The 20,608-nt window shown below is 38.7% G+C and overlaps 1 protein-coding gene across 1 annotated transcript in view; it reads left to right on the forward strand.

Moving 5' to 3' along the window:
* LOC108796216 (collagen alpha-1(I) chain-like) overlaps positions 1 to 20,608 on the forward strand; it is a 62,158-nt gene that overhangs the window by 15,904 nt on the left and 25,646 nt on the right. The window contains exons 11-28 of the mRNA XM_018567668.1: positions 213 to 257; positions 990 to 1,043; positions 1,176 to 1,220; positions 3,416 to 3,469; positions 4,080 to 4,124; positions 4,266 to 4,319; positions 4,669 to 4,713; positions 6,989 to 7,042; positions 10,471 to 10,515; positions 11,928 to 11,981; positions 12,721 to 12,828; positions 13,121 to 13,174; positions 13,687 to 13,740; positions 13,931 to 13,975; positions 14,612 to 14,665; positions 16,160 to 16,204; positions 19,087 to 19,140; positions 20,548 to 20,601. Of these exons, the coding sequence (XP_018423170.1) occupies positions 213 to 257; positions 990 to 1,043; positions 1,176 to 1,220; positions 3,416 to 3,469; positions 4,080 to 4,124; positions 4,266 to 4,319; positions 4,669 to 4,713; positions 6,989 to 7,042; positions 10,471 to 10,515; positions 11,928 to 11,981; positions 12,721 to 12,828; positions 13,121 to 13,174; positions 13,687 to 13,740; positions 13,931 to 13,975; positions 14,612 to 14,665; positions 16,160 to 16,204; positions 19,087 to 19,140; positions 20,548 to 20,601 (963 nt within the window). The remainder of the gene's footprint in view (positions 1 to 212; positions 258 to 989; positions 1,044 to 1,175; positions 1,221 to 3,415; positions 3,470 to 4,079; positions 4,125 to 4,265; positions 4,320 to 4,668; positions 4,714 to 6,988; positions 7,043 to 10,470; positions 10,516 to 11,927; positions 11,982 to 12,720; positions 12,829 to 13,120; positions 13,175 to 13,686; positions 13,741 to 13,930; positions 13,976 to 14,611; positions 14,666 to 16,159; positions 16,205 to 19,086; positions 19,141 to 20,547; positions 20,602 to 20,608) is intronic.

A 20,608-nucleotide genomic window follows, 5' to 3' on the forward strand; every position in this document is an offset into this window, starting at 1 on the left:
CAGAAGCACATTGGTGGTGTGTTGTGGCTTTACATATATTTGCAAGTGCATATAGCACAGACCTCTGTTTTAATCTCAGAGCTAAAAATTGTTTCCATCGAGGTTCTCTGTGCTGGCTTGTTGCATTAAGTGGTGGGATTTTTTGTATTTTGGTATCAGAAGTAATTCTAATTCAGTTTCAGTTCAGTAATTCAACTTGTTTCTGGTTGTAGGGAGAGAAGGGAGAGCCAGGTCCTCCAGGACATGCAGGGTTGCAGGTAATATTTATCAAAACTTTTAACATCAGACTTTATAATTTATGCTCCAATATGTGATTTTTTTCAGCATTGGCAGCTGACAAAAGTATTTGTCACTTAAAATGGGCTTGGTTAGACCCATGAAGTGTAGTTCTTTCCTAACATGATAAATGGACATTTTGTGAACATGGTTCACATATAGGGCATAATACAGGGCTAGACAAATCCCTTGATCCAGGGAGCCAATTCTCCTTAAAATTTACAGCTGTGTCCAACTTTGGGGTTTTTCTCTAGTTGTGGTCAATGGAGCTGGCTCCAAAATAAAATCCTGCTAGCTCCTGGATTGTACAGACTGGCTCCTAATATCTATATTAATTTGGCCATCCTTGTCATGCATCATAGTCACTAATTCGATTTCAATAATCAGATTCTAAGTTGGAATCTGATTTATGGTCTGTTGTCAACACAGTTTTTCATTTTAATAATTTTTTTAAAGAAAGTTTATAATTTATCAATGACAATACAAGTCAAGCCTGGGATTCTATCTGAACTAACAAAGTGCTTGAGATCTAATCGCTGTGTTCTGTTCCTGCAGTGACACAATTGTCCCATATACACAGCAGATCTGAAGAAAAATACATCAATGTGTATTCTGTAGCTTTGGTTGCAAACTCTTTTACAAAGGACACATTGAATATTAGTTACAGCATTCCTTTAATTTAATCCTAATTCATTTTATTTTTATGTTTTTAGGGCTTGATGGGACTAAAAGGGACCCATGGATTTCAAGGGATTCCAGGACCATTTGTAAGCCAGCGAAAAGATTAGATGAAAGTATTTGGAGCAATTACTTAAAGTGCTTTCATCAATTAACTATTTTGTGCATTACCATGGCTTAGAGAAATGGTTCCCTCATGCAGTGTTACTTTAAATCTGCAGGGTGAAGCGGGTGTTCCGGGGCCACAGGGCCCCCCTGGTCCGGAGGTAAGTACACTTTACATGACTATTAATTTTATATTTTCTCAAACACCTTATTTCATTTCTGATCCACGGCATCTTTGGAGCTACTGGAGTGGAAACTTGGTCAAAAATGAAGATAATATCTCGTTAGAAAGAAATCACTTTTGTCACTACATCACAGTTTTTTCAAAACAATAAACCTTTCATCTTTCTTAGCCTCGGTCGTCATAAGAAGTGTTAGCCACATTTTTAAAGTTTGTTAAATAAACAACATTTATTATATATTAACAACGCTTCTAAAATCATTTGCCTTGTTTTATTTGAATGGCTTTGGTCCCAACAACATCTAAATATATTGCAACATGTTGCAAAGAGTCCATTAGACTTTTATATTTACAAAAGAAGACAGGACCCTTTCTATTTAAAAATTAGACTATTTCTGATAAATAATGCAATTTGCTTACAATTTGTCCAAGTATCAGACAATAATGAAAGGCTTTCTGTTTTACTGATGGTTTGTGAATTACAGAGGCATCAAACAGGAGTAACAACCTTTTCCCCATTTCAGTGATATCTTTGTGGGAGACTGCTGATAATATATTAGAATATTGACTTTGATATCACATTGTCAGCTTTGGCTTGGTTAAAGGATATCTACTGCCAAAATCTTTTTATCTAGCTTTAGATAGAAAGGAAAAAGGATAAAACCTCTCTCTGGTTATTATTTTTTGTATGTCTCCCATTAAGGATATTTCCTCCTCCCCTTCATCCCCAGAAAATATCAGGAAGTGAGCTGAAATTTCTCTAATATGAGGACAAATCCCATCTTTGACAGTTGTGACTGAATGTCCTCTCTGTAAGATTTCTTCACACGTCCTGTTTCAATGACACCTGTAAAATTTAGTTGAAAGATGCTTTTACTTTGTTATAATATTGCATTTCTACTTCTGTAGTCCTTATGAAAGGGGTGTAGATTGCTGAAAAGCATTCCTTGAAAAATTCCACCACTAGCTTATACCTGAGGTTTTGCCATGTGGTGATTGTTCAAGTTTTTGCCCTCAACCAGTTGAGTGACAATTGTCACCAGTTCAGGAATTTAGACCAAATTTCTCAATGGTGACATAAAACCTGATGTTCTAACCCTTTACCACTCTATACAAAACTAGAAAAAAGATTCAGTTTAGTTACACATTACATTTTGCTTTTCAAGTTGTTGTGTGCAGCTTCTACTGAGTCTAGTGACATTCTCAAAATAATATGCAACTTTATTCAGTGGTGACTGCACGCTGACAATAAGAGAAAAGCTTAATGCAAGCAATAAGTTCAGTAAATGCCTGAAAACACCCTGGAACGCACTGAAAGCCCATTTTAGGCTACAAAAAAACCCCATAAAACAGACCGGAACGTGTCAAAAACGCAGCAAAAACTTGTTAAAACGCACTGCATATGCAGAAACTCATGCAGATCTGGTCTGGATTTGTTGTGAACAAGCCCTAAAGGTACCCACAAGTGGTCTCTCTGGAGTCTCTCTCAGCTGCCCTGATTCAGAAAATTATTGCACTGATCGTCTTCCTTCCAGACTATGGTACAGACCATCTTCCCCTTTTAAATCACATCCACACTTCAAGCTGGCACATTCTTTCTTCATTCTGTGCTATCCCACAGAGATACATTGTAGCAGCCATGCTGGGGAGATCCAAAGTCCATTCAGCTACATTGCAGGCAAGTTGTTAAGAACAGAGTGTCCACTAGTAGCAGGAAACAGTCTGTGTAAAATAGTAAACAATTGGTGCCACATAACAAATGAAAATGTCAGTAAAATAGTTCTGCAATACATGTACTGTACACAACAGGAAACATAGCATATTTTCTCAAAGTGGTTATATATATTTATAAAACTTTTGATCTACCAAACAAAGAGCATTTCCATTTAAATCTATTTGGAAAACGCACTGATCAGTGTGAAAAAAAGTAGCTCAGGGAGCATTTTGGGCGGCAGGCGGTTCAGATCGTGCAGAGCCACGCGCTTGCATTAACGGTTACCATTGGAATGTATGGGATTGTTCATGTTGGCGGTTCATGGCGGACACATCTGCACGACCGAACTGCCCTGGTGTGAACAGGGCCTAAAGCAGAATGCTGATTGAACGCTTTGGGTTCTCACTCTGTCCATTGTGAACAGTTACTCTTTCTTACCTTTGTCTCTCCTCTACACCCAGGGGGAACAGGGCGAGCCAGGATTTCCAGGAGCCCAAGGGGTGAATGGGTCCCAGGTAAGACCTCCGCTGAAGGAGAATGGTAATGTGTAGACAGCTAGAAGTTCCACTCATATATGGAGATATTATTGGGCTTATTGAAAAAGGCAAAACAGTGTGTGCAAAATATGGTTATTCATCCCAGTCAGGTTCTAATCTCCATTCTCTAACCTGCCCAGAGCAAAATAAAATATAATTCATACACCTAGAGTCTGAACACCTACTGTAATCTAATGAGACGTTACATGCTAGATTTTTAGTTTATATTATGGAGCCAGAAAAAGGTGGGCGATAACATTCAAAACTCTGAGGTGGGATGACAAGAACTATGGCAGGAAGATCTCATCACTGGATTTCCCAGTCATATAAATAGCCAGAAAAGACAGGATTTAAAAAAGAATTGATACAGTGGTGTTTCTGAAACGTTTAAATCTTCATGGCTGTATGTACAGATTATAGGGGTTATAAAGAAGGGTTATAAAGGAGAGGTTATAAAGAAAAATTATGTGGTACCTGTTTTGGTTGCCTTCTTTAGGTTTATATCTTTCAGTTACATTAATTAGCTTTATTTCACCAATGTATATTTATTTTTCAGCAGTAACTAAACTTTCCCTTTGCCTGTTTGTAGGGGGATCAAGGCCCAACTGGCGTGATTGGCCATCGTGGCCCACGGGTATGTAATTGACTCTCTTTTTTGGATTAATTTTGGGTTGTTTTTTTTCTTGTCTTTTTCTCTAAGACTGGGCTAAATGTCATGACTGAGTGATAACTACCCAAAGCAACACTAATTAAGACTTTCAATATTTTTGCATAGGGTCCACCAGGAATAGAAGGAATTTGTGGCCCTCCCGGGCCTAGAGGACCTCAGGTAATTGTGTCCTACCAACATGGCTACTCACAGTCAGACACTCTGCTGATTCCTAAAAAATATCTTCAGTTTATATTCTGCTCATGCTAGTCTTCTTGAGGCCCATGTTACCTGACAACTAAACTATGGTGCCAGCAAGAATGTAGCTTCTATTAGGGAAAGGGGAAGCTGTACCTCTGTGAGTCTACCGCTGGTGAGGTTTCACCAACAGCAAAATCGCCCGGGTGACTTAGGCCTTACACCAAGCAGAGAAGTCATTGTCTTGCTCTTCTTCACTTGTTAGTTGTTCTGTAGTTTAATGCAGGTTTATTAAATAATGTTTCTTCTCTTCTGCTGTGATTGGTTGTAGGGCATGATGGGAGCTGATGGCCCTCCTGGTTCAAAAGGAGACACGGTACGTAAAGTAAAATTCCACCTTCTAGATGCTTTTGAATCCTTCACAGATTTTTTTAGCTATAAATCTTATTTAGAGTTAACATCAGACTTTTATCATGTGAATTCCTAATATGACTGTATTGGTGGGACTCAATGACAAGAGAGGGTTCCCTGCATGTGCTGCAGTGGCGGAACTACCGCCGGTGCAGACGGTGTGGGCGCACCAGGGCCTCAGGCTCTGGGGGGGCCCAGCAAGTTGCCAGCCGCCGAATCGTTATCCGGCGCGCGGTGGGCCCCTGGTCTCTCCGCCGGGAGTGTCGGATCATCCGTTCATCCGACACTCCCTGCCAGTGTTGTAGCGAGGGGGGGCCGGGGGGGACCGCTGACCTGCGGCATCAGACGCGGCTCTGTATTCGGCCGCTCCTCTAGTGGTTCCTCTGCAGGCCCCTGCGGTCTGTCCTCTACAATGCCTGTTTAGAAGGCTGCGTCTGCCTGATCCAGCTAGTATGCGATTCGGGCTGGCTGGATCAGGCAGAAGCGGCCCTCTAAACAGGCACTGTAGAGGACAGACCGCAGGGGCCTGCAGAGGACCCACTAGAGGTCACCTGATTACAGAGCCGCGTCTGATGCGTGCGGGCGGGCTGAGATGGCAGATGGAGAGGGACAGAAAAAAAGAGTACAGGAGGGGGACCCGGGTGCAGATGGCAGAGGTATGGAGCAGCTGCGGCCACAACAGACCCCCACAACCAGGAAGCCCCCACGGACCGCCAGGCTAAGGTAAGGTGACATTTTTAACATATCAAAACATCCCCATGATCCGATCCACCGACAAGCACAGTGTTCCTCCTCTCACGCTGCCAGAATATGCATACAGAGCGTGTCGGTTACTATTTAAACTGGCGCAATGTATGCAGCTTCTGAGAAGATACGCTATTAGCGTAGCGGGAGCTATGCAAAATGCTCAGCCACCTTCCCCGCTATGCTAATAGCGTATCTTCTCAGAAGCTGCACACAGCGCGCGCCGGTTTAAATAGTTGCCGACACGCTCTGTATGCATAGTCTGACAGCGTGAGAGACGGGAGTCTGCGCTATTTGGTCTTTCCAGGGATCAGGTGAGTATTAAAGGGTTATTAAACCCTCCGGCTTTTTTGCATATATATAAGGCTAGCAAGCAGTAGATATATGCAAAACTTTTTTTTTTTTAAACAAAACGCTTTAACAGCGGTTTAAACTTACCCGTCTTCGCCGCGCGGTCCTGTTTGAAAACCCGAAACTGCTCGGGCGGGAGGCGAGGAGAGACGCAAGGGAAGTATATGGACGCATGCACCTGCATGCAGACACTGTGGGACAGGAAGTGCCAGCAATGACAGAGGAGTCAGCGCTGGATCAGACACCCGCCGCACCGCTGGAGGGACAGATAAAAACATCAGGAAAGAAGATCGGATTAAGAGACATCAGTTAAGGTAAGTGCTAACATTAACATTGGGTGGAGGGATAACATTTTCTTACTTTAATGTCACTTTAACCACTTCCAGGCCGCAGTACGTCTATAGACGGTGGCCCGCAGAAGTGGTTAAAACAAGAACACGGCTGCTTCGGCAGCCGTGCTCTTGGTACCGATTTTAACAGCAGGCGATTGCTGTATGACTTACAAGCAATCACCTGCTCAGGACTACAAATCTCAGTAGTACTTTATACAGAAATGCTATTGTTATATAAAGTATTGTTGGGATGTGTAGTCCTCTATAGCCTGTGCCATTCTGCATTGCTGTAAATATTAGGGCTGCACCATATATTGGCCGCCAAAACATATTGGCCGAAAACTGCAATTTTTCTGCTGATACAGCGGTGCATCCATGCTTTCTTTTCTCCCCACTGGGCGCTGCTCTGTGTCCCAGCGGGGAGGAGAGAAAGTGACAGCTGGCCAAGCGCTGCGGAAGGAAAGCGCTGTGTTTGTGGCTTTTTTGGGGGGGCCCAAAAAAAAAATCTTGCACCAGGGCCCTTTGTTCCTTAGGTCCGCCACTGATGTGCTGCTTCTATTCTATAGCTGTTGTATGGTGTACTTTGCAGGTAACAGTCAAGTAAGGGGATTTCAGCAGCTGTTTGTTTCAGTGTTTTAGCATGTGAGAAATGTAATTTTACCAGTAGTACTCAATAATTATATACCTGATTTATCTGCTGTGTGCACTTGGAACCTCTTAGATTGTTATCTAGGACTCAAGGAAAATCACGCATGTTTTTAATGTGACTTGACTGATTTGCTCAATAATACACTACTTTGATCATCACTACAGGGTGAAGCCGGTCCCATAGGTATCCGAGGGGAAAGAGGCCCAGAAGGTCCTATGGTAAGTTGTAAACTCATTTTGAATAAAAGTTTTTTTTTAGTCTCAAACAGTGCAAAATACCTACGCATAGACACTACTCGCTGGTGGTGGAATTCCATTCTTGGATCCCCCCAACCATGAGCTGTTTTATTATCTGCTTTTCAGTACGTTTTCTAGGACAACCATAGACCTCAAAATCCACCAAATATTTTAAGATGTTCCTTCACATAAAACAGGTATAGATCTAGCAATGCTGATTTATTCACCTGTGTGGCATGAAGGAATTTCTGTAAACTTGATCTGTTAGGGATACTTGAAAACTGAAGTTAGGCAAAGCTCTAAGGCAAGCCTACATGGCAAAGTTAGTTTTCATTGGGCTGTTGCACCAAAGAGCAGCTCTAAGAATATAGTTACACAGTTATCTAGGTTGAAAAAATTAAAATTTTCATCCATTTCCACTTCCCACAAAATCCAGCAGTTATGGTTTTAAGAGGATGATAAAAACAAAACATTCAGTCAAGTGAAGTTAGATTGTTTTGCAAGGGAATATTCATTCAGAATCCTTCAGTGTCAGTTGGGCCAATTGGCTGCATCAAGATATTACCATGGTCTCTTAATTTTTACCTTCCTCTTCTGTTCCATTAAACCCAATGTCCCCTTGTGCTACGTACAGATCTTGGGATAAAATATTCACTAGCCAAATTAAATTTTGATCACTAAGGCCCTGTTTTGTAAACTAAACAAGCCCAGTTTTCTAACCTTTTATCTATGGCAGAAAGATTCATCAAGAAATGGCACCATTATAGAAGTAGGAAATTCTGAAGGGGTTGACTACTGCCAATCAACATTAGTAGGGCATAAAAAGTCACACACGTGATCTGTGACCACAAGATGGTGCTGTACTGGTTAGAGAATAATCCTAACCACGGCTGAATGCAATCTTGACTTGCTTGGGCTTTACCAACATCTAGTATCTGCCCACGAAGGAAATAAAAGACAGCCCCCTGTAAAAGTGTATGAAGCCTTCGGTCAGCCCAATCTTGCTCAGGAGCAGCCTGAGATCTGCAACAGAGCATGCAATAGAGGGGAATGTCAAATTAAAACGGCAGGAACATAGCAAACATAAGTATTAAAGCAATAAAACATCTTCAATGTATAGATGGTTTGTATATATTTTCTTTGTTTAATATGCTGAAGACTAAAAAAGTTTGGAAAAAATGTTTTATTTTTTATTTTAGGCAGGTTAACAAAAAATATTTCATATGAATAGATTACATTTTAATTTCCAGCCAGCAAGAGGAGCGTCCAGCTCCATTTCACATGTTGACTTGTCTATTTTTAAAATCAAAAAGTTCTAAGGCATCAGTTAAAACATGCAAACCTAAATAAATAAGTATCCCTTTAATAATTAAAAGATTGTTTTCTATGTATAGTTTGTAGTTATGAAACTTTAAAAACACATAAAATGAAATTGATAAAAAAATTCCATTATAGATTTAATTTGAATTGTAACAGCTGGAATCTCTGTTAGGTTTTCTTTTATTGACTGTGCCCCATTAAGGACATTTCATTTACTGTTCTGATGACTGCACAGGATGGGATGAGAAATCTCTCCAACTGAATACAAACTTATCAGAAGTTGTAACTATACCCCACCAAAATATTGTCACTGTGGTAAGATTGGAGTAGAAATCTCCAATGAAGTAATTGATAGCAATTAAGGCCCATTTGCAAGTGTGAGAAATTTCTCTAGTGACGGTTCTCAGCCACCCGCAATACATATTACGAAGGTTACAATACAATACAAAGGTTTCCATTGTATGATGCAAGCGCCAGATGGAGAGCTCTTGGCACGTTACGCATCTACATGGTAGTTTACATGTAACCATAGCAACGAACGGCTCTAACTCGCATCTAACGGCTGTGATCTCTATTGGCACCTTCGACAGCACGGTATGGCATCTTTCCATTCTTACTGACATTCTTCATATTCTGTGGCCAGATGCTCTGTTTTATTATTAGTTTAACTCATAGAGATTGAACCATTAGGGATAGGCACCACACCCCCAATTAGAAATGTATACAAGAAAGATAAAGAAAAGCGGGGCTTTTAAAGTGTCCAGAACATACGAAATGTCCATCAAACATACATGGTTTTGTATAAAAATATATTTTAATACATAAAGATAATTTGAAGACTTGGTTACATTTAAAATGTAATTGGCATGATACAATTTTACATTAAAATCAAGCTACCTCCTTTTGGTGCCCATACATGTGTAAATATATTTATATATCATAGACTCCTTGCAAGTCCTAAATCCTGTAATAATTGTATAATCCACTGTGGGCCCAATCTCCGACGCGTTTCGCAACTGTATGTGCTTCCTCAGGGAGGTTGGAGGTATTCTAAAACATTGCATCAAAATAAGTTTAAGTATAATGATCACAAATACCAAATTCTTAATGAAAATAACAAATAATAACAATACAAAACCCACTTCATGTTCACAAAGGTGGCTGGTCTGGACACTTTAAAAGCCCCGCTTTTCTTTATCTTTCTTGTATACTCTTTTATTATTAGCTGATGGAATTAACAAGTACTTATTCTTATTTTGTTACTATTTATATGCATTATTTTTTTTATTAAATTGTTTCTGGCGGGATTATGACATCATTACGATGTCAGCGGGGTGGGGGGTGGCTGTTTGTTCACAATTTGTACTGTTGGTATCTCTATATAAGATCTGTAAATGGTTAGCTGCATTGTCATTCCAAGCCTGATAAAGGAGACCCTAAGTGGCCCCAAAATGTTGCAACTATGTTATGACAACATGCGCCAATAAACAGACGTTTGCTTCAGTCTACTATGGTGTTCTGGTGACATCTCTAATAAGTATTTCTCTATGAGACTCATGCAATATGCTGGTGGCTGCTGTCATTGTATTGTATAGTTTTTCCTAGCCCACAGCAGATTGCATGACTCTCACAGAGGAATTCGTGAGACCCTGCGATCCAGCCCTATTCACAGTTGTTAATGGTACCTAAACGATGTTGGAAGTTTTAGCCCCCACCCACCTTACTAATAAAACGTGATTTTATTGCTATTGTGTCTCTCTAGAGGCTTGAGAAATGTCAACTCACTTCCTGTTCCTGTTGTCACTGGAACAGGAAGTGAGCATAACCTTCCAAATTGGGCATATAGAAAGAGCTGTAAATTAAAAAAAAAAAGGCAGTTTGTCTAGAGATACATTTTAAAAATCTCATATACTTGACTGGAAGACTCAGAGATCAGTAATGAAGAGCTATATCTTCGTGCATTGGTATAATATTATAATTCTAGATATTCAAATATATTAAATACATGAAATTGAACAACTTTAAGTTTTGCATAAAAAGTAAAATACATCTCATACATACATTTTCTTCCTGTGTTTCTTCTCTTGCAGGGATTAATTGGATGGCCCGGTGTAAATGGACAGCCAGGAGACAAGGTACCAGTGTTTTATTGCTGTTCTTTGTATTCCATTACACTATCAAATGTGCAAATCATTATGGTAAACATAAAGTTGGACAACAAACATTTACTATGCTATAAAGTAAAACTTCAAAGCACAGTGTTCCCTCTCTGCCTGTCTTCCTCTGTAATGTACATTCTGTGATTACATCGAATGGTGGCCATTGATTATACACATTACACACACTGCTGTATTTTTTATAAAAAGGAAAAAGTAGAGATGGGACCGTCGATAGGCAGGAGGAAATTATTTGCTTTGAAGATTGCTTGAAGTGCTCCATAAAGGGGATTTGCAGATATAGGCTTGAATGTAAGTCATTTTATGAATTCATTCCTACAAAAATAGTTTTGGATTAGATTAGAGGAGGATGATTTAGGCTACATTCACACTAGGTGCGAATGTGTATTTAGGGATTCCTGCAGAAGGAACCTACAAATTCCTGCAGTAAGAATCCCAAAAATGCTGTTTATTGAACGGATGATAGTGCCTGCATTTGAAAGCTGCAGTCCGTCACCACTCCACATGAAATCGTATGCTATAGGATTACATGAGGTTAGGTAATAGATCACTATCCCCGTGATCTATTACTAACCGCATGTAATCATATCACATACGATTACTTGTGGAGTGCTGGTGGACTGCCTCTTTCAAAGGTGGCCTCTGTCACCCAAACATTAACTTGAACAGATAACAGCGGCTGCTTCTAGATGGCATATTTGGGATTCCTGCCACAGGAATTTGTAGGTTCCTGACGCAGGAATCCCTAAACAATAGTGTGAATGAAGCCTTAGAACCTCTGTTGTGTTTTTATTGGGGAAGATTTCACCTCCCTCTCTGATCACTGTAGCTGAGACAGGCAGTGAACGGAAATCTCCCAATTTTAGACACAGTAAAAAAAAAAAAAATTGTAGGCATTCTAGTTGTTCTTCACCCCACTAAAGTGACCTCCAGGACAGTGAATGAGAGAAATCTTCCATGTCAATATGTTTTATTGAATTTTCAAGGTATAAAATACACAAACATGGGAGAAATCTTCCCTATGGGGGAAAATAGTAATAAATACCCAATAAAAATACTAACTTTTCCCAATCATTTTAAAAACTAAAAGAAATAAAACAATACTTTTATATTCCATAAACCATGTTTCGGTGTACAGGTTGGAATGCTATAGGTATATGGGGATAGCCATATTTTTTAATTACATATAGAGGCTCTAGTTCTTTCACAGCACTCCTGACAGTCAGAGCCACATGAGCTTTGTCCATGGGTTCTATCCTCAAAGATTTGCTTTATGGAGAAATGACAGCAGGGTTATCATGAATACTAAACTATATGGAGCAAGAAATAAAACCCACTCAGATCATGGTCTTGTATGCTGATGTTTGCAGGGTCGGACAGCTGCAGATGGAGAAAAGGGAGATCCAGGGGCTAAAGGAGACAAGGTAACATTTCTTATTCAATGCTCTTCTGCCTTCCATTTTGTAAAATAAGGCAACCCAGAGATATACAAAAGTGTGTGGCAGATTTGTAATCCTAGTCATAAAGAGTTTAATAACCTTAGAGACTTTATCTACAAGCAAAATCATACATTGACGATGAGATCCACATTCTATTTTGCCTATGCTTCAAACTACAAGAAATGTGCGATAATTTGATTATCATATCATGGCAATGCAGACATGCAAAAAGATCGCTCATAGGGCAGAAAGTGGCAGCTTTATAATTCCTGGCAGCATCAGCCTGTTGTGAGAAACGACTTATTCAAAAGTCCTTCAGCTTAGTTTTTAGATAAATGAACAATCCACTTAGTATTATATGTTCCGGTTGGCTAGATTAAGAGGCTTATTTAATAAGATCAAACATAGTTGCGCAATCTATATTAACCAATTAGATTCCAGTTTAGCAAACTCAGGTTGGTGAAAATGATTATAATACAGGATTTATATAGCACCAACAGTTTGTGCAGCGTTTGACATTATAAAGGGAGACATTACAGTTACAATACAATTCAAGACACGATGGATAAGAGGGTCTTGCCTATGAGAGCTTACAATCGAATGAATTCTGACTAATTTTGCATCATATGCTTTAGTGAATAAGCCATACCTAAATAGTATCTATGATTTGAATAGTTTAACCCCCTGGTATGAGTTTCTGTTGGGTCTGATTTGTCTCTTATAGGGAGCTCCTGGGCCTCCTGGTACAAAAGGCCCATCTGGCATTCAAGGACAGTCTGGCTTTGTAGGGTTTCCTGGGCCCAAAGGACTTTTAGGCCTTCCTGGAGCTATGGTGAGGTCAATTAATTATCTTGTGCCCTCATTGCTTTCCTTTATCAGGAAGTGAAAGCAAAATTTCATATAGTTTTTTTCACAGATGCTTGTAATGTCTTACTTTAATTTATCATTATGTACAAAATAGTCATTTTGATGTAATGTTTATTTCGCCAGGTTTCTTATGTAGATATTTCTACTGTGCATTGTAATATATATTATTCATAGCATTCATCAAATATGAAAGTACATTTTTATTTACAAAATGTTTCTTTCATGTCTTGTTGACACATTTTTTTTCTGTGTTTTAGGGTGATGAGGGGCAAATTGGGCCCTCTGGTCCCAATGGTGGTGTTGGGCCAAAGGTGAGTCAGATATGAAGCTATGTGTTCACAAAGGGGACCATGAGGAACAAGCACTTATTTTATACATAGACAAGTCACACCTAATTATGTTAAAGTCGCCTGAAGCAACCCATCTAGATTCTGTGAAACAACAGAAATAAAGGGCAGCTGGGAAAATATTTTTAAGAATGAAAGTATTGGAAGCCATTAGGCCTCAATTTTCTTAAATATTAGCACATGCTGGTAAGAATATTTAAAATGAAATGGAACTGCGCCCAGAATGCTTTTTCTTATTTTTGGATGGGGGAAAGAAGTTAGAATCTCTAATAGGCTTTCATTCTCTGTGAAATGTACTTTCACTTCATGCCTTGAAGAGGATGTGAGAGGGAAAGGGTTAAAGGGAATCACATTTGTTATAGTTGTCACTGGGACAGGTAGCCCTATTGGGATATATGCATTTCTTTCTGTTCTGTGTACAATACTTTTGTTTGCTGTTCGATACACCACACTTAGTTTGCGTCCTGGTCTTGCAGGGTTACCGTGGCCCTGATGGGTCGAAGGGATTACCAGGACCTCGAGGGAACCGGGTAACCAAAACATTTTATTTTATTTGGTGCGCAGTGGTGAAAAAAATAAAATGTTTCCCATTTTTATTTCATTTTTTACGCTATTTTATTATTATTTTATTTTATTACATATGATTTAGATATGGATGTTCCTATACACACTTTGCTAACCTTTCACTGTTTTGTTACCTATGTTATGTTGCTATTGCAGGGACGAATGGGACAAAGGGGCCTTGTGGGGATGCCAGGACCACCGGTTAGTGACTTCTATATACTGTATATTTTTTTATTTTGTTTGAAAAGCACCAATATATGACATTTTCCTTTTAAAATAGGATTCTGGTCTAAATGCAAAAAAAAAATGGTAACATTCAGAACCTGGGATGGCTTCTAATATGCAAATAGGATGATTTTTAAAAATCAGCATCCCAAAATAAATGTTTGTCTCCAGTCACCCTGCTCATTGGAAATCATTAGGAGGCATGCTGTGACTGTGCCTGCCACCCGCACTGACAGCTATGACTGAAGAGCAATGGCTACATAATTCTTTCCCATCATGCTGTTAGACTGTTAGTAGTTTTAGTAAAAGCTAAATTTGGTGCAGGTGTTACACTTCAGTGTTACAGATGTTGCCATTGTCAGTGTTACAGATGTTGCCATTGTCAGTGTTACATATGTTGCCATTGTCACTGCTGAGGCTGCAACTTGGCAGTTAGTGACTGCACCTTCTAAATACCTTCTCCAGTCTAGTTTTCGAGTCCTTCTGAATACTCATGCACAGATGTACACTAAGACTGTGTTATGCAACTGATTTATATGCAACTTCTACCTAGCAGAGTTCTTCTTTAAATAGATGATACCATCAACTCTTTGTTTTCATCTCTTCCTGCAGGGTCATCGTGGTGTTCCAGGTCCGGAGGGTGCAGAAGGACTGCCTGGTATACAGGTTCCCACTATGCACTATATATACTCATTATCCAGCATGGCGCTTGCTCTGGATGCACCACAAATCCCAGCTTTGCTTCAGGCTTCATTTTGTGTAGCACCTTGGTGTATGACAAATATTCCACAGTGCTTGCCCAGTAATTTAAACCTAATGTATTTATAAAATTTACATATCCCTTTGTCTGACCCAGTTACCCAAAATCCCTTCCAACGTGTTTAAGATTTTAAGACAGGGCAGTGATCAATGTGAACATCCAAGTTTTAGATTGGCAATGGGTTAAAACCTTTGTTTTGTTTTTGTTTTTTTTCATTACTTTTAACTGTCATCTTTGGTAGGATTATGCTTTCTTCCCAGTGCAGTCACATGACAGTTGGACAGAAAGTGAAGGATAATCTGCCCAAAGGGGGCACCAACACCAATAAAAAAAACATGATAAGCATTCTAACCCCTCCCCACTCTATCCAAAACTAAAAGAAAGAAAGTTTGGGTTGAAGATACACTTTAAAGCAAACTACAGAGAATTTTCCATAATTCTGCATTTTGCTTTACAATTGTAACATTTACTTGAAAGTTATTTTCAAAATGGCTTTCACATTTTTACATTTCAACTAGAAAGCGTACATTCACGCTCACTCTTAAGCTAGCCACACAAGCATAGATGTTATCAATTGTTTTTCATTTGTTTTCGATATTGTGGAAGATCTCCTCGATTTGGCAGTATCTAGTCCATCCCTTAAATGCAATCACATTGAGCACAAAGAAGTCAGAACACATTCAAATTGCCTGTTGCCCACTTCAACTTGACTGGCACAAATATCAGAGAGTAATCTCTCTTGCATGTGTGGCATCTCTGGTGATGTACTATGCGGCAAGCAAACAATTAAAATCTGCTCATGTGCTTAATTGTTAAAAGTGAAAACTTCAGAGAAATCTACCAAAAATGCTTTTGTGGTTAGCTTTGCACTTTTCTTCTAGAAGCATATCAGGTTTGATGATTGTAACAATGTATACTGCACTTACAGAATTAAAATGTATCTAAACCCATACCTTTTTTCAGGCTTACATTTCTTATTATTGTTTACCTTGTGATCCTGCCCTAACTAGCGTGACAATGCTCCCTAAACTGTATTGTATTTATGGAGGAGGAGCATTGTTACCCTAGAGCAGAAAGCATGTTATGCCTATAGAGCAACCTCCCTCTCATCACATAAAATAGAAGGAGGAGTTCCATAGTTCACAGATGTAAACTAGTCAGGGCTGTTAAGACTGTTTCAGAGGCACTGTGTTGTCAGCTCACTACAGGAAGTCAGGAGCTCACAAAATGTCTAGCAACATCAGCAGGTATCTTTTTGCACTTATGGAACTGAAAGCAAATAAGACAAGTACATTGTTAGGTTTACATACACTTTAAATGATTAGGTTTATGTAATATTTTGCTGTATATGACATGTCACACTTTATGTGATATTTTCTGATCTCATTTTCTATCCACAGGGATCATCTGGTGCATCGGGTATTCCTGGCCCCAGGGGAATGGCTGTGAGTATTGTGATCCTATATATATCAATCACTGTGAGGACAATAAACAGGATCAGTCCAAACAAGGAGCAATGTCACCAGTAGTAAGGCTGGTCCAGTTCTTTGACTGTTTATTCAAATGTTTTCAGATATCTGCTCAGGGCATTGTGTGTCTACAGCGATGCTGGGGGTATAGGTTTCCTTAATACAAGCAATAAGGCTGATTATGTGATTATAATAAAGGCAGAAGCTTTCACTTAGTACTGATTTCCAAATCATTGGGCAAGACCTTTTTAAATTGTGGTTCAAAAATCTGTTTTTAGATAGATAGATAGATAGATAGATAGATAGATAGATAGATAGATAGATAGATAGACAGTATCTCACAGAAGTGAGTACACCCCTCACATTTTTGTAAATTAGGGATGCACCGATATATCGGCCGCTGAAACATATCGGCCGAAAATGGCACTTTTGGCATAATGCCGAAAGAGAGCGCTGTGAACGGCCGGCGTCTCTCCTCCCACACCGCTAGTAAATATTTTAATATATCATTTCATGTGACGACACAGAGCGATAACACCAAATTTAACACACCTGCTCCCCATTCACACCTGAGACCTTGTAACACTAATGAGTCACATGACACCGGGAGGGTAAAATTACTAATTGGGCCCAATTTGGACTTAGGGGTATACTCACTTTTGTTGCCAGCGGTTTAGACATTAACGGCTGTGTGTTGAGTCATTTTGAGGGGACAGCAAATGTACACTGATATACAAGCTGTACACTCACTACTTTACATTGTAGCAAAGTGTAATTTCTTCTGTGTCATCACATGAAATGATATAATAAAATATTTACAAACATGTGAGTGGTGTGCTCACTTCTGTGAGATGCTGTATATATTTATATATAGAGTATATATCGCAAATATATATTCCCAGAACACTACTGGTTACCTTTAAAGTCAGTAGAGCAGTAAATTGACTCCAAACTCAGGAGTTAAATATTACAAACACATTCAAGTACGGTAACTATTAACAAAAATTTGGCTTATTTGTGTATCACTCAGCTGTAGATCCTCAAATCATCTCTGAATTGTTGTCCTTCCTTCTGGAGGGTGGCTAATTTTGTTCCTCATGGTCCCTGTGTGTGTTGTAAGTTAGCCACCGCTCGAAGCTCACTCCCGTGATGGACTACAATCTCATGTTTAGTTTACTAATTTGTATTGAGATTGTAGTCCATCACAGGAGTGACCCCCCACTATTTCATTTTGAATCACTGTTATATTTAGTGTCTGGTTTTCTTGGTTTTACCCTGCTTGTAGGGTCCTGCAGGCCCTCGCGGTGAGATTGGCAGAGATGGACCCCCTGGACCACCTGTAAGTACAAGTACTATAGGATTTAAAATTGCATTTTGGGGAAATGTCCAATCAGCCCACTGTTGTATTTGCTGTTGCACCAAAAACAAATGTAAATAAAATATTTGCAGGCAATAAACCACCCCTTAACACTTGACATGAACATACCAAATAGCCCTGCATTGGCCTGCATCCTAGTTATCAATATCATTATAAGAATTAAATCAAAGTTAAATAAATCTAATTAAATAGTTTGGATCAGTTTTCCTTAAATTCCTTTTAGAGTTTATAGGTAAATTGATGTTTTATATCTGTTGTTTTTTTCTATATGTATCCAGTTGTTTTTAGAATTAAACATTAATTCGCAAAGCAGCATGGGTTACCTAAAGAGACAACACAGCAGGTGCTGCCTGCTTTCAGCCTATGTTTGTCTGACTAAAACTTGACACGCAAACGTCTGATAAGCAAAGAGTCGCAGTGTGTATATTTCACCTTGCTCTAATGACAACATGCATGTGGTAGGGAGAGATAGCAATTACAGTAGCTAAAAGTGACACTTGCAGGCTGTATTAAAGACTATACTTCATATTAACCTTACTATATTTTATTCTCGTAATGTTGAATACCTGGTCCCCCGCTGTACTTTGTGATTCCTTCCATTGGCCCTATGTCACTACTGTGTGCTTTAGTGATGTAGGCACTGGTGGAAGGAACTGTAGAGCACAGAAAGGAATGGCAGCATCCTACATTCCTGAACTCCTGGAAGTGTTGGATGCAAAATATGGTGCAGGACAAATCTGTATAAATTGCTTGTTTTGCAGGGTATGTTACTCTTTTTTTTTTGTTTGAGTGTTAACAGAGCTATAGCAAGACAGTATGTAGTACTGACTACTTCAAATATTTTATTAATCGAAATAAGCCATCATTAATTAACTTTTTTTAATTTACTTCAAATATTTTATTAATCGAAATAAGCCATCATTAATTAACTTTTTTTAATTTACTTCAAATATTTTATTAATCGAAATAAGCCATCATTAATTAACTTTTTTTTAATTTAAAATAAAAAAATGTCATTGAGTGTTAACAGAGCTATAGCAAGACAGTATGTAGTACTGACTACTTCAAATATTTTATTAATCGAAATAAGCCATCATTAATTAACTTTTTTTAATTTACTTCAAATATTTTATTAATCGAAATAAGCCATCATTAATTAACTTTTTTTTAATTTAAAATAAAAAAATGTCTACTCTTATGCCCATAGTCCTAATTTTGGTACAGTTGTTTCTTGAAAGTCAGTGACCACTCTGTCAAAGTAGGATTGTTGTGAGGCATGAGTACCTATAGTAATTTCTTCCCCAGCATTAGGCAATTTAATTTTGATGACTTTTGACAATTCAGAAATTAGCGTGTGTCAGCCCACTCCATGCACTGAGCTCTGATTGTTTTTTTATAAATTATAATACTTCATAGTGCTGTGCACTCTTTCACCTAAAAAGGAAATAAAGTATGCCTTTTCCATTCTATTTTATTTTAGGGTCCTACAGGTCGATCAGGAATGGATGGGGAACCAGGTCCTCTGGGAGACAAGGTAAGGAAGCTTAAAGTGGCACTTTCTTTGATACTTGAAATTTGGGCATATGGATGTGCAGCTATAAAGCTTCAAACATGTGTAACTTGCATACAAAAAAACTCTACTTAAAAAGATGGATCTTGTTCCTGTTAGAGGCTTATTGACTGAAAGCTGCTTCTTTCTAATATTTTTAGTTAACCCCTAAAATGTATCATTGTGACAATACTTTTTGCCTTCTCTACCTGTACATTTAATCCTGGCTAAAACACACTACATCAATTGTTTAACTGTAAGCTGGATACAATTAAGGAGACTGATGTTTACTTAACTGTGTATTATAGTAAGTTATAGATTAAGTAGTTTCTCTATCAATCTAGTCCAGTTAGGGAGTCTCATAACTGCCACCATATAATGCATGCAATCCCTGAGTCAAATTCATCTCGTTGTGAGTCCAATAATGAGGCTACTGGCAAAAGTACAAGCTCTCTTTTATATTTCTTCAAATTAAAACAGACAGCAGTGTGCAAATATCATAGGTGCAAACAGTAGTAATTGCCACCTCACGTCAACTAATACAAATGAGCCATTGTTCTTTCATTTTAGAGGTCAAGATAGCATCCTCAACTTGTACTCAGGATGACATCTCCTGGCCTATGGCTAGAAAGGTTTCTAATTGTTGATGAGCTACAACTGTTCTCCAGATGCAAGTGTCTTACATCTAGAGAACTAGGATGTGGCCTGGGACCAACTTCATGTCCTTCTACAGGATTAAAAGTTGATTCTGATTATTGGACATTATTTTTCCTACCAGCGTTGCATTAAAATTACCAAAACATGCAAATGCTAACAGAAATTCACATTTGCATATTATGGCTAATAGAATCATCACAGTCCTCTATGGGATGCTTCCTTCTTGAAGCAGGGGACCCGTTTATTGTGTATCTAAAGCCAAAAGGTTTTTGTTTTGTTTTTGAATAGAGAAGGGAATTATTAAATTACAGTAGTTTTTTATTTCTGTGTGTTCCAGATATATTTTTTTCTATTTTTAGCCATATCTAAAATGAAGGTTAACAGTGTATCGAGAAGGATAAATAAAAAGTAATAGAAAAAATGGTTTTAGGTGCTGGACACATGTCTGAAGACCTATGCACAGGGTTTTATGATTGCTCTTATAGTTGCATTGCAAGAGCTTAGATTGATATTCCCCTTCATCAGAGATCATGTAACCAGGTGGGCATGAACCCAGCACTGAATGAAGCCTGAAGCAGCTTTTTCTCCAGGAGAAGATAGTTGTTCATCGATTCTTTTACGCTCTAGTCATCCATTCCAGGTCCCAACTATAATATTAACATGGGATCGTGTTGATTTTTTATTTGATTGGTTAGCATTGCATTGAACAAAACACATTATGTCTCTGTCTTGCAGGGGTTTACTGGAAAACAAGGTCCTGAAGGACAGCAGGGGCATGTAGGAATGTATGTAAGTA

The sequence above is a fragment of the Nanorana parkeri genome, unplaced genomic scaffold (assembly GCF_000935625.1).
Source record: "Nanorana parkeri isolate BGI_ZX_2015 unplaced genomic scaffold, ASM93562v1 scaffold1081, whole genome shotgun sequence".
In the NCBI taxonomy this organism is placed as follows: domain Eukaryota; kingdom Metazoa; phylum Chordata; class Amphibia; order Anura; family Dicroglossidae; genus Nanorana; species Nanorana parkeri.